The sequence below is a fragment of the Moschus berezovskii genome, chromosome 17 (assembly GCF_049115385.1).
Source record: "Moschus berezovskii isolate FMDL1 chromosome 17, NW_MosBer_1.0, whole genome shotgun sequence".
Lineage (NCBI taxonomy): Eukaryota > Metazoa > Chordata > Mammalia > Artiodactyla > Moschidae > Moschus > Moschus berezovskii.
The window spans coordinates 30708877-30720949 of NC_142476.1; the positions used below are offsets into that span (position 1 = coordinate 30708877).

The 12073-nt window shown below is 48.1% G+C and overlaps 1 protein-coding gene across 1 annotated transcript in view; it reads right to left on the bottom strand.

Moving 5' to 3' along the window:
* Positions 1-12073, bottom strand: part of LHX4 (LIM homeobox 4) — a 43022-nt gene that overhangs the window by 19916 nt on the left and 11033 nt on the right. The window contains exon 2 of the mRNA XM_055418800.2: positions 5110-5281. Within this exon, the coding sequence (XP_055274775.1) occupies positions 5110-5281 (172 nt within the window). The remainder of the gene's footprint in view (positions 1-5109; positions 5282-12073) is intronic.

Here is a 12073-nt window from a genome sequence, read left to right on the forward strand (position 1 = left end):
TAAAAATGTATGTGAATCTTGCCCTTCCTTTGATTCTATAGCTCTCTGTTTTCATATTATAATAATCACTGGTTCACTTCTCAAGTTTTTGTGTAAATCAGCACAGCATCTGTATGCATGGTTTATGCCTAGCACACTGTCGCGAGCCAGACTACCCTGGCCTCCATGTGAGGAGTTCTAGGCTTTTAAAATCATCTTAGTGGGAAGGTCGCAAAGCTGGAGGGGGCGGGGCACAGTCCAGCCCCGGGGGAGAACTCTGACAGCTAGTGCTTTGGGACCAGAAACCCAACACCCAGGGACTGTAGCACCTAGCAAGAAGAACCCAGCAGTGCTGGACACGGTTTCCACACCACCTTCTCCTCATTTCACAGCAACTCAGTGGGTTAGAACATCACCTCTTAACAGATAAGGGGATGAGGTTTTCAGGAAGGCCTGGTCACTTGTTTGCTGATGAACAGCTGGTTAAACACAGAACAGTAATTCAATCGAGCTCCATTTGGGTTCACCAAACCAGTCTGCTCATAAAATGACTCCCTTTTGCGAAACGCTCCTGTGTACTTGGGGCACTGGAGCTGAGAGACGTTAAGGAACTTGCCTAAGAACCTCCAGCACTTGAACCAGTTCCTGGAGCAGAAAACCTGTTTTCACCATGCTTCAAAGTAAGGGAGCTGCCAGGACCCAGACAGTGAAGAGAAGGGGACCCAGAAGCCCAAATCTCAGACCCCTGATATCCCCAGGCTCCAGCCCTTATGCAAGGAGCCAGGGACCCTCCAGACCTGGATGCAAAGTCCAGACAGGACCTGCTCAGCAAACACAACCCAAGGAGTTGTTGGCTTCCTGGCTTGCAATTTTGTAATAGTCTCAGAAGCACACTGCATTAGTCGACTCACCGCCTCTCCTCTCTGGCCTCGGAATTTTATTTCCTTTGGAGAAGGGAAGCCAAGGACCCAAGAGGCAAAACAACAAACAACAGCAAAAATCAGCCAATGTTCCTGAGCAGGACAGTGTTTAACAGCGCCCCCCACCCCCCCAAAAGCACAACCACCCCTGAGTACAGCCATCCAACAGCACGTCTGTCTCTGTCCGTGCACACGCCAACATCGCCCTCTGCTGCCAGGCACCAGTACTGCATGCTTCTCAGGCTGGAGGCTCGAGGAAGCCCATCTCCATCTCTCACCTCCACTTCTGGGGTAATCACGCCTCCAGCTCCTCACGATACTGTCTTGATTCACAAAACTTCACACAGAATAAAAGATGCCCCTGGAGTTATGCAAAGCAGTGGCCCTGCCCCTTGTTATAAGCAAAGAGATTTAAAGTATTGATCCTGAAACTTAGAAAAAAAGTGCTGATCAGGAAGGTCAATGAATCCTGCCCTCTGTCTCTGAGTCAGGCTTTGGGGCAGATATCATAAAAGAGTAGTACTTTTTCTTTTTTCTTTTTCTCTTTTACTTCAAGGTGCATAGAGAAGATGCCTCTGACCAGGCATCTTCCAAGTGCCACAGCCGCAAGCATTCTGAGGTCTGCTGGGAAGATTCGAGTGCATGGCACCTGCTGGGCTCTCTTGAGGCTGCCAGAGGTGACACCTGCAGCCTGGTGTGAGATGCGGGAAGGAACTGGGGTGCCCAGGATTGCCCTCCCTTCCTGACCTGTCTCCTGTTCTCTCTGCTCCCAGTGTCCCTCTGCATGTATGTCAGCTGAAAGCAGGTGCCTGGTGACCTTTAATGAGCTGCAATGAGGAGCAGAACCCCAGTTCTGCAGCCAGATCACTGTCTGAGCCCCAAGTGGGCAGCAGGTCCCAAGCCCTGAGGATGGGAGATGAAGCCGCTCTGACTGTAGACAATGCTCCCTAACTGTCCTCACCAAGGACTGTGACTTGCTAGACCAAACTGTGCTGCACCTGTGCCTTCCTGTACCAAACAGCCATGATCCCAAATGCTGGGTGAGTCCTGACTGCCTGTAAATCCAAGGGTCCTCCCTGGGGCTTTGTGTCTTATTGTCCCTCTGTGGGCAGTGGGGAGAATCACTTCCACTTTCCATTTCTCTCCACACAGCATCCCCAGCACAGAATTAATGACCTGTGGATTCAGCACTGAATGTGTGGCCAGCTCCCCTGAACAAGGGGCTCCAGCCCTGACAGTGGGCTACCTTACAAAGCAGAATGATCTCAGGAGAGGACAGTAACTATGGCTAAATAAGGGAGGCAGCCTGAGCCTCTTTGCAGAATGCCAAAGCTGGGTACAGAAGATACTGGTCCCCACAGCACACTGTAAATTCGCTGTGTAATCTACTCTTTGTTGCATCAAACCCAGCAACAGCCTATGTGTATGGGGAAGACAGAAAAATGAATGACTAATAAGCCTTTCCTCAGGCCAACAGGTGCACGAGGAACCAGCCAAGCAAGGCAGTTTGTGCTGAGTCATTGGCAGAGACAAGGGGTAAGATGGCCAGGCCTCCACCAGGCTCCCTCCAGCGAGGAGCTGGACTCACCGCCATAGAAGGATGGGGAGACCTTGAGAGGATGGACCTCATCCCCAGACAGTAAAATAGCCCGGACCAGGGTGTGGAGATGGGGAAACACTGAGCATGCCTGGGAAAGGACGCATCCTGCTGGGGGGCATCAGGGACCCAAGGAAAGCCGTGATCTAGGACTGGACAGGAGGCTGGGCACCGGGCAGAAGGCTCTGGTGACACAGTGTTTCTGCAATATTCTGTACGCAGAGGGGGGCCTGCCAAAGGAGCTGGGGATGGTGGGTCAGGACCTGAGCTGTGACGGAAGACGCTGGTCTGGCGGGGAGGTGTTGTGGGCAGCAGCCAGAGGAGGATGATTAGAGACCCTACTGATGAGTCTCCAAGGTCATGGAGGCAGGGATTGGGGCAACAGCCTGGGTGAGTAATTGTCATTGTTATTTCTGGTCTTGGGCTTATGGCTTGTAGGCTTGTGCTAATCCCTCTGTACCCCGCTCCCTGGCCCCTCCTGGGTCTAAAGCGATCCTCTTCCCTTATCACTACTTCTCCCAAAGCCAAAGCTACATGCCAGCTGCTGCCACCTCCTGTTCCCAAACCTGGAGCTAGCCAATCAAGGTCCAAACATCAGATAGGGCCCCAGGGCAATGCCAGTGCTCAAAAGGGCTTCTCTGGTTATGGAATTCTAGGTCTTTGATCCTGACAGGCCTGCACCCAACCAGAGTTCTGACCAAGGGATCCCTCAGCACCTCCCCTGTCCCCAGACAGGCAAGAAGGCAGTGTGGCCTCTTGCTCACCCTGGAGTTCACTGAGGATTTCCAAAGGTCCAGGGACAAATGGTAGGATGAGGCACTGGCCCTGGAAGCACGGACTGCTCACCAAAGCCCCAAGACCAGGCCCACCCACCTACTTCCTCCTGCCCTCTTCCCCACCCCCCAACACAAGGGATGACAACTGCCCTATCCGGGGCCCAAAGAGCTGCCATGGTACTTGACCAGGGCATCTCTGAGCGAGGAAGGTTGAGGCAAATTCTTGTTGCAGAGAAAAGCTGTGAGTGGAGGGGATGGTACCGCTTAAATGCCAGAACACAGGCAACAAGGTGAGCATCAGGGGTGGGCACAGTAAGAGGAAGATGGGGAGAGAGCAGGGAGCAGTACACAGAAAAGAGCCAGAGGCCCACCCCTCAACTGGGAGCCATAAGGATTTGTGGGGTGTGCCTGTGCGAGCCACCGCCCCACCCTCAGGGAGCTTGGGCATAGATGTGCAAACACGCGCGCACACACACACACACACACTTTCAAGGAGAGAGCAGAGTTTCTTTGACCGAAGTGTGATAGTAACAAGTCCTGCCTTCTGAGCACAAGCCATGGAGGCAGCCCCCGTGGTTATCAACACCATCTTTAAAGTGCTTTTCAACTCCTATTGGACTGACAAAATTGAAGAATCCTCAGAAATTCAAATTACTTATTCCCTGCAGTTAAACCTTGGGAAGGATTTGGGAGAAATCGAGTTCCCAAGGAATGGTGCTTCTCCCCATTTCTTCTCCCTGTCTCCAGAATATACATCCCCTGAAGGAGGCGCACCACCTCTCCGGGGCTTGCTCATTTTTGCCCAGGGTTTCCCAGTGTAGGGGAGTCACCTCGCAGCCCCACCACACTCGACACACCCCAAGGGCCACCCGCACTGGGTTCTGTGTCACTGACAGACACCCCTCACCTCCTGTCCTACCAGCCGGTCCATTTCATTCGAGGCACCAGCCTAAGTGCCTAGATAATAAATTCTGGAAGAGAAGTGCCAGACCAAATGCCACGGAAAATAAATTTTAGGAGATCCCCTCACTCTGACCTAAAGTTCCAGCAGGATTTTTCTTTCTGATGAACCCAATCCCTGAATGAAAAACCAAAGACAGTCTCAAGAGCTAGTTCTCATGTATCAGGCACTGTCCTAAGGAACTTACACATGCTGATTCATTCAAAACTAACAACAACCCTATTATCAACAGCCCCATTTTACAGATGAGCAAACTGAGTATGGAGAATTTAAATAACTTGCTCAAGAGCACATAGCTAATAAGGAAGTTCAAAACCAGACAGGGTCTGAGCTCTAAACCATCACACAAAACTGTCTCTTCATATTTCCACTGAAGTCGATGACACTGTGTGAGCCTGGCTCAACCCCTACCCAGGAGCAACTCTTCTCTGAGACCCTTGAAGCAGCCATGGAGATGCCTCTAGATCTAAATTTCAAAGGACCGCTCTGAAAGTCACAGGAATGATACAACCAAGTGCCCTGAGGCGCCAACTCACAAAGACAGAAAGAGGAACTCCTTTAAGGATTTGCAGGGATCCTTTGTCAGTCATCCTGGAGAAGTCTGGCTCCAGCCTCTGCCAGCTCCTCACCCCTACCCCTTGCAGAGCTCACGTGAGACTGAGACTCTGGGCATCAAGGAATGATGGGGCCGGTGATCAGAAGGGGGACCTCAATGAAGAACAGCCTCTTAGCATCAGGGTTCGCCCGTCCCACATAGGATGGACCCCTGCCCTCCCCACCCTGTCTTACCGCAAGCTTCCCCCTCACTGCAAGGGGGAGGCAGTTAGATTAGGGCAGGGAGAGCAAGTTGCACCCCACCACCCAGTTCTGACTTACTTGAAGAAGTCCTCCTTGCAGTAGACGCTGCCAGCCCTGGAGAAGCACCGGTCAGCCAGCTGCATCTGGCAATCCGCACACTTGAGACAGGAGCTGTGCCAGTGTCTGTCCAGGACCTTGAGGATAAACTTGTCCAAGATATGCTGGTTGCAGCCAGCACACTGGGGGATCTCTGTGGAGAGAGGTGAGAGAGGCCGTGTGAGCCTTCTGCACAGCACTGCTAACCGGACCAGGTGCTGTGTGGATGCCTTCTCATTCTGCCTGATCTGGGAAAGAACATAAACCAAACTCCCAGAGCTGCCACATAGAGTTGTACAGGTTGTACACTGTGCAAGGTGCCTGGTCAAAGGAGTAGGTTGGGACTGAAATCCAATCCATGTTTTGCTGGCCTGGCTTTGGGTGGCTTTGGCCCAAAGGGCCTGTTTCTGAGAGCACCACAAGGTTAGCAGCATCAGCTAACTCCACTTATGCCAGCTGGAATTCAGCAGCCAGTGGCCAGGAAGACCCAGTAACATTCACCTTTATTTCTATGACATTTTCACTGTGCTGTGCTTAGTCACTCAGTCATGTCTGACTCTTTGAGACCCCAAAGACCTCAGCCCACCAGGTTCCTCTGTCCATGGAATTCTCCAGGCAAGACTATGGAGTGGGTTGCATGCCCTCCTCCAGGGATCTTTCCAACCCAGGAATTGAACCCAGGTCTCCTGCATTGCAGGCAGATTCTCTACTATCTGAGCCACCAGGGAAGCCCATGACACTTTCACTACTGGGTAGAATCTGTGCTAAAAGCCTCTAAAGTTAGCACTGCCTAGGCATGAACTGAGAGGCCATCTGGCCTAAAAAGAAAATGATATGTAGGGGAGAGGGGTACTGACCAAGGTCCAAGCCTAAAGGTCCAAGAGGAGAAAGAATCTCAGTATTTTAAAGAACTACAAATGATACCATCAATATCCCCAACTAATAAGACTTCATGTAGTACTGCAGACAGGAAAACCAGAAACTGCTTTTCCAGACTCCCTTGCAGCTCAGGTTCCAAATGAGTCTGCCAATCAGATGCACTTAGGAGAGACCTGAATTCAGAACTGAGTAGAATGGAGGCACAGCCAAAAGGCAGGCCCCCATTATGCTCATGTGGGCAAAGGCCACAGGATTCTCTGGTTTTAATGTCCTAATCAATCATGGCAGAAGCAACAACATTCTGGGGACTGGGAGTTATTCCCAGAAGCTTGGTCCAGGGCTGGCTCCACTAAGCTGAAAGTCATCTAATACATACCTGGTAATTGACCACTTTCCATTTAAACAGTGAAAATGGACTCTGTTGTCCACAACTAAATCCTAACCACTGCCCCATCCTTTTCCTGAGTTGGGTGACTTCCTAGCCAAGGTCTATTTTTCTGCCATCCCATCTCTACCAAGGGATTGCTCAGGGGATTGATAATATTTTTGAGTCATTGAATTAGTTTCAAAATGTATAAAATGGTCAGGCTTTCACAGTTGGATGAACAAATAGTGTAACATCTCTAGCCATTTCCCTTGTCCTTTTCCTCAAAAAAAGGACTGTAACAAACGTTAAGAACAAAAGCATTAAAGTGAAAGCATTTGGCCTCCCATGGTAGTCTCATAATACAGCATGTCACAAGGCTGGTAAACCCTGGGGTTTCTCACCTCTATTATAGCGTTTTTTGCTACTTTTTACACACTGTCTTTCCCATTAAAAGGTGGAATCCTTAAGAGCAGGAGCAGTATTTCTTTCTCAGTTGCGTCTCCTCTGTGCCTAGCACAGTGCCTGGCACACAAGAGTACCTCCAAAGATATTTATCACCAAATAAATTACTGATCAAATCCTAAGTCAGCACAGACTGCCAGGCTGGGCTCCCTGTGCTATACAGCAACTTCTCACCAGTTATCCATATTACACCTGATAGTGTACATATGTTGATGTTACTTTCTCCATTCACCCCACTGTGTCCATAAGTCCATTCTCTATATCTGCTTTTTTAATAGGTTCATCAAAACCATTTTTCTAGATTCCATATATATGCATTAATACATGATATTTGTTTTTCTCTGACTTACTTCACTCTGTGTAACAGGCTCTAGGTTCATCCACTTCACTAAAATGGACTCAAATTCATTCTTTTTTATGGCTGAGTGATTCATGGGGTCGCGGAGAGTCGGACACGACTGAGCGACTGAACTGAACTGAACTGAACTGAATATTCCATAGTATATATGTATCACAGGGAGGGAGATTAAGGAAGGTATGTATGTATAATTATGGCTGGTTTGCATGGTTGTATGGCAGAAGCCAATACAACATTGTAAAAAATTTTAATATATATGCTTAAATTTACAAAAAGAAAAAATTCCTAAGAAGCTCACCTGGAGACAGTTCTTCACTAGTTCTTCCTGCACATCCCAAAATGTCAACAAAAGTAGTAAAACTAAATCTCTTGTGATTTTAAAGTGTTCACATAAGAGCATTAGCCTCAAAGCATTAAGGGGAAAAACTAAACACATCTAAACCTTTGTGAAGAGAAAGCTTTCTCAAGTATTAAGTCATTTATATCTAAAACATAGACAGGCTATCGAGACTTGTGATTTTAAAGTGTTCACATAAGAGCATTAGCCTCAAAGCATTAAGGGGAAAAACTAAACACATCTAAACCTATGTAAAGAGAAAGCTTTCTCAAGTATTAAGTCATTTATATCTAAAACATGGACAGGCTATGGAGACATTCACTAACCATCATTGTTAGCCCTGTACACACAGTGTTGATCTTGAACCCAACTGAACAGTCTGTTCCCTTCATGGCCTCGGCAGGCACCACCATTGCCTGAAGGTCAGACTCACTAGATGCCTTGCCCTTTGACCTGATTCTCAGGCCAAAATGAAAACTCCCTGATACATGTAGGCTTGGATACTCACTATCGGTCCCAGTTCAGATGGGATTTTCTTTTTATGTCAAAAGGTTTCCTCCTTGACAAAGAAACTGTTCAACCAGTAAGTATTTACCAAGAGTCCCAGCAAAGGGCTAAGCACATGACAGCTACAGGAATTTCCACTGAATAACAGTGGCAAGGTAGGACACACATTAAGACCATGGATTCTGGAGCCAGACTGCCTAATTTTGATTCTGCTTTCTAAGCTTTAACAAATCATTGGGTTGGTCAGAAAGTTCATTTGGATTTTTCCAAACCATCTTACAGAAAAACCCAAATGAACTTTTATGGCCAACCCAATACTCTGCCTCTGCCTCAGTTTCCTCACCTGTAAAATGGAGTGATGATGACAACTGGATCTGGTAGAAGTATTGTGAAGACAAATTAATCAATTCGTCTTCACAACACTTTTGGCTGGAGGCCACACAACAGGACTCAGTATGCAGGACAAGGACCTGGAATACAGTAGGTGTTCAGTAAAGGTTTCCATTATTAGGAGGAAAGATAACTGCGGCAACAAGGTATCTGCAGTGGTGCCACTGGGCTGATTAAGGAAACTTAGGGGCCCAAGTTCCTGAGCTTGATCTCATTGAACTCCCACCAAGGAGCCCCACACAGATGTCAAGACCCTCATGTGGCGCTTCCGAGAGGACCCACAGCACACAGCAGCTGTGCCATGGCTTTGGGGACTCATCGGGCAGCTCCAGGCAGGTTCCTGCTCAACCACACACTTGACTCTCCAGGGACCACCAGGGGCCACATCCCTGGAGCTGCCAGAGAAGGTTCCGAGGGCGGGGGCCTTACCAGTTGGGAGGTTGGGAAAGAAGAGGTGAAGCTATAGTGAGTAAGGGGTAAGTAACCTGGAGCTCTCTTGGTGTGACAAATCCAGCCTGGCAAAGGGATGGGGATAGGCAGGTAAATGGAGCCATTAAGAGGAAAAGGGTGTGGATCTCCCTTGCAGGCGCTCTGGTGGCAGCTGCTAAGCCTTACGGAAGGAGGAAGGAGCCGTGAAGGAAGTCTGCTCAGGCATCTTTATGCAAAGGATGGGAAGGACGCCCTAGGAGAGAAGCCCTCCAGCTCAGCGAAGAGGTGTGCCCGGATGCGGATGCGTGGTGCAGAGCCAAAGGAACCCATGCCCCACCCCGAGCCGCGGGTGCCTGGTCCGATCTGTGGGTCTTCGTGGATCATCAGCCCAGGGAAAAGACCAACTAGGGACATCTTTGTCCCAGGAGCCAGGCTGCAGGCCAGTGGAGGCAAATTAACCCCTGGAGAGACTGATGGGGGAATGCAGCGCAAACCTGCTCCCTCCCTATACCCTGCCCTGCGCCCGGGCCAGAGGGCCGCCCATTCCCACCTAATTGTTGTTTGGCCTCCAAGGAAAGATACGGCTATATTTCTCCTCCAGGCCACAAATGCATGGAGATGAGGGCGAGGATGCGTGCCCATAAAATTTATTTCAAGCAAGGTATCTACCGGGAGCCTTAATATGATGAGTATTCAAGGGAGAATACATTAAGGCTAATGTATGCGGGAAGGGCGGGCAGGGATGGGGGTTTAGAGGGTTGGAAGCCGAGACAACATCACGTTTAGAAACAACACTAAAAGCAGGCAGATAAGCCATTTCTCTCGACCTCCAGCCTGCAGGGAGTACTTCCAGAGGGGTCAGTCTGGGCTTCCCAAACTCGGGATTGGGGCCTTGGAACCCAACTGGCATTCTCAAGCTTGGCAAAAAAGGTAAAGGACATACTAAGGGTGCTTTTTAAGTTAAAAGAAAACAAAACCTTTCCCACTGTATTCCACTGCAGATTTTGAGAGACAGCATTAAAAAAAAAAAGATAATGCAGAAATGGTTTTAAGAGATCCACAGTATATCAATAATAAAGGTAAGACCAGGCAACAAGAACCTGTTATAAACTATGCCAGGCCCTGCACGGTAGGTTTCCTCAATCCACACACCTTGGTGAGGGAGTATTATTAGACCCAGTTTACAGATGAGGAAATTGAGTCTGGGAGAGGTCAAGCAAAGTGTTGGAGGTCCCCCAACGGGGGAACCAGGATTTGAACTAAGCCTGTCATGCAGTGGGCTCACCCAACCCCAGAGCTAGAGGGTCAGACATCATCTCACCCAGCTAGCTCTACCGTGTCATGTCACCTCCATCTCACATTATGGAGTAGAGATGGAGATGGAGGAATAGTCTGTAAGCTGCTCTGTGTTCAGTGACAAGGAGTTGATGAGCCACCAGCCTCTGGTGCTGCCTAACAATTGCGCAGACAAAAATGTCTGAGGGACAGATTTCCCTCCTTCGGACAGAGCACGCAGGTGTTTTAGGAGACAGACACCTAATGCCCAAGCAGGGCTGGGAGTGGGAACCCCTGTCTGGCTGATCCCCTTCCCCCAGCTGCAAGGTGCCAGCTTGCTGATGGCATCTGTCAAGTTCAGATTCATCCCCACCTGTGATGGGGGTGAGGCCCTGTGACCTCAGACCCCACACTTCAGGAGAGAGCACTCCAGGCAATTATTTAGATGCGTATAAAATGTTTATCTAGAAAATTTCAAAGAGCAACAACACAAATCTTTTTTTAACCTACAATAAACTGATTTTTTTTTCCATAATTTGAAGAGTCTGAACAGGACAGAGGTTATATAGGTCTCCTATAAGAAATAAAGTTGTAACCAAAATTTCCAAGGTGGAGAGGATTTCCAAGTCCCTAGTAAACTTGACTTATTCATGCAGTATTTGATATGGCAAGATTTTACCTTGAAAACTGGAGTTTAAGCAGACTTCTGCAGTCACTAAGACAGAATTTGATCTATAAACTCAGTTCCTGATCTGAGGACTCATTTCATTTAAAATGAAAATTTTTATCTTATCTGCAGGAAAGTGTTCTGTGGTGATGCTCTCTGCTGGGGCTCTGTAGAGGGTAAACCCAGGCATGAAAAGACAGCAACACTCCTGGAGCAGCCAAGGAATTTGTGGAGATGCTGGACCACATGGGGCAATATCCTCCCATCATGGGGCCGTCCACAAGAGTCCAGCAGAGAGACATGACCCAAGGCACAGACCTAAGTCTGCAGGGAGAACAGCTGCATATACACAATTACCCAAGCAGACACCCTCACACAGACAGATGTATATGCACATATGTGTATATACACATAGTCAGATGTACCCACATAGTCACACTTGCAGTATATACAAAGACATACTCAACACAGACACACTCACATATATACTCAGACACACAGAGAAACACACAATCACTAATGTTCATGAGCATACACACTCATACACAAAGGCACCCACACATACCACATTCACATGTTCTCAAACATTTAGCACACACACGTACACGTATTCATAGGTACACGCACATATGCACAGATACTGACACACAATCCTAAAGGCACACAAACACATGCACAGGAATATCTGGATATAACAGCTAAGGCATGGTGACTCTGGGGAAAAAAGCCAATTTTTCTGAAGTCAAGCTGTATCTACGGGAAGGAAACCATCTCTGGATGAGGGAGCTGTCCAACCCTGGAGAGGTGGGGAGAGTGGATAGTGAGTGAAATGGAAAACTAGGGGGAAGTAGAAAATTTTGCTCAAAGACCTTTTTGGAAAAGTACTTAGGGAATTTGAAATTTTTCAGTTCTGGTTAGAGTTCAGATCTTCAAATCTTTAGGTCTGCCAAATTGTTTACGATAAAACCCAGACCAGAGTCTGAGATGCTGATTCTACCATGTGTGTGATTTCAGACAAGTTGTTCAATCTCTTTGAGCCTCAATTTTCTTATCTGTAAAATGGAGATAATAACATTTTCTCAGGGTTGCTACGTGACTGCATCAGTTAATGAGTATAAAACACTTACTTCCATAACACCTTTGTCCGAACTCAGTGGTCAGCTTCCTTCTCCCTTCTCATAGCCAGTCACCAATAAGATGGATTTATACATTTAAAGTGTATCAAAATTATTTCATGCTTCATTATTTCCCAATATAATTTTCCCTACCCTCAGC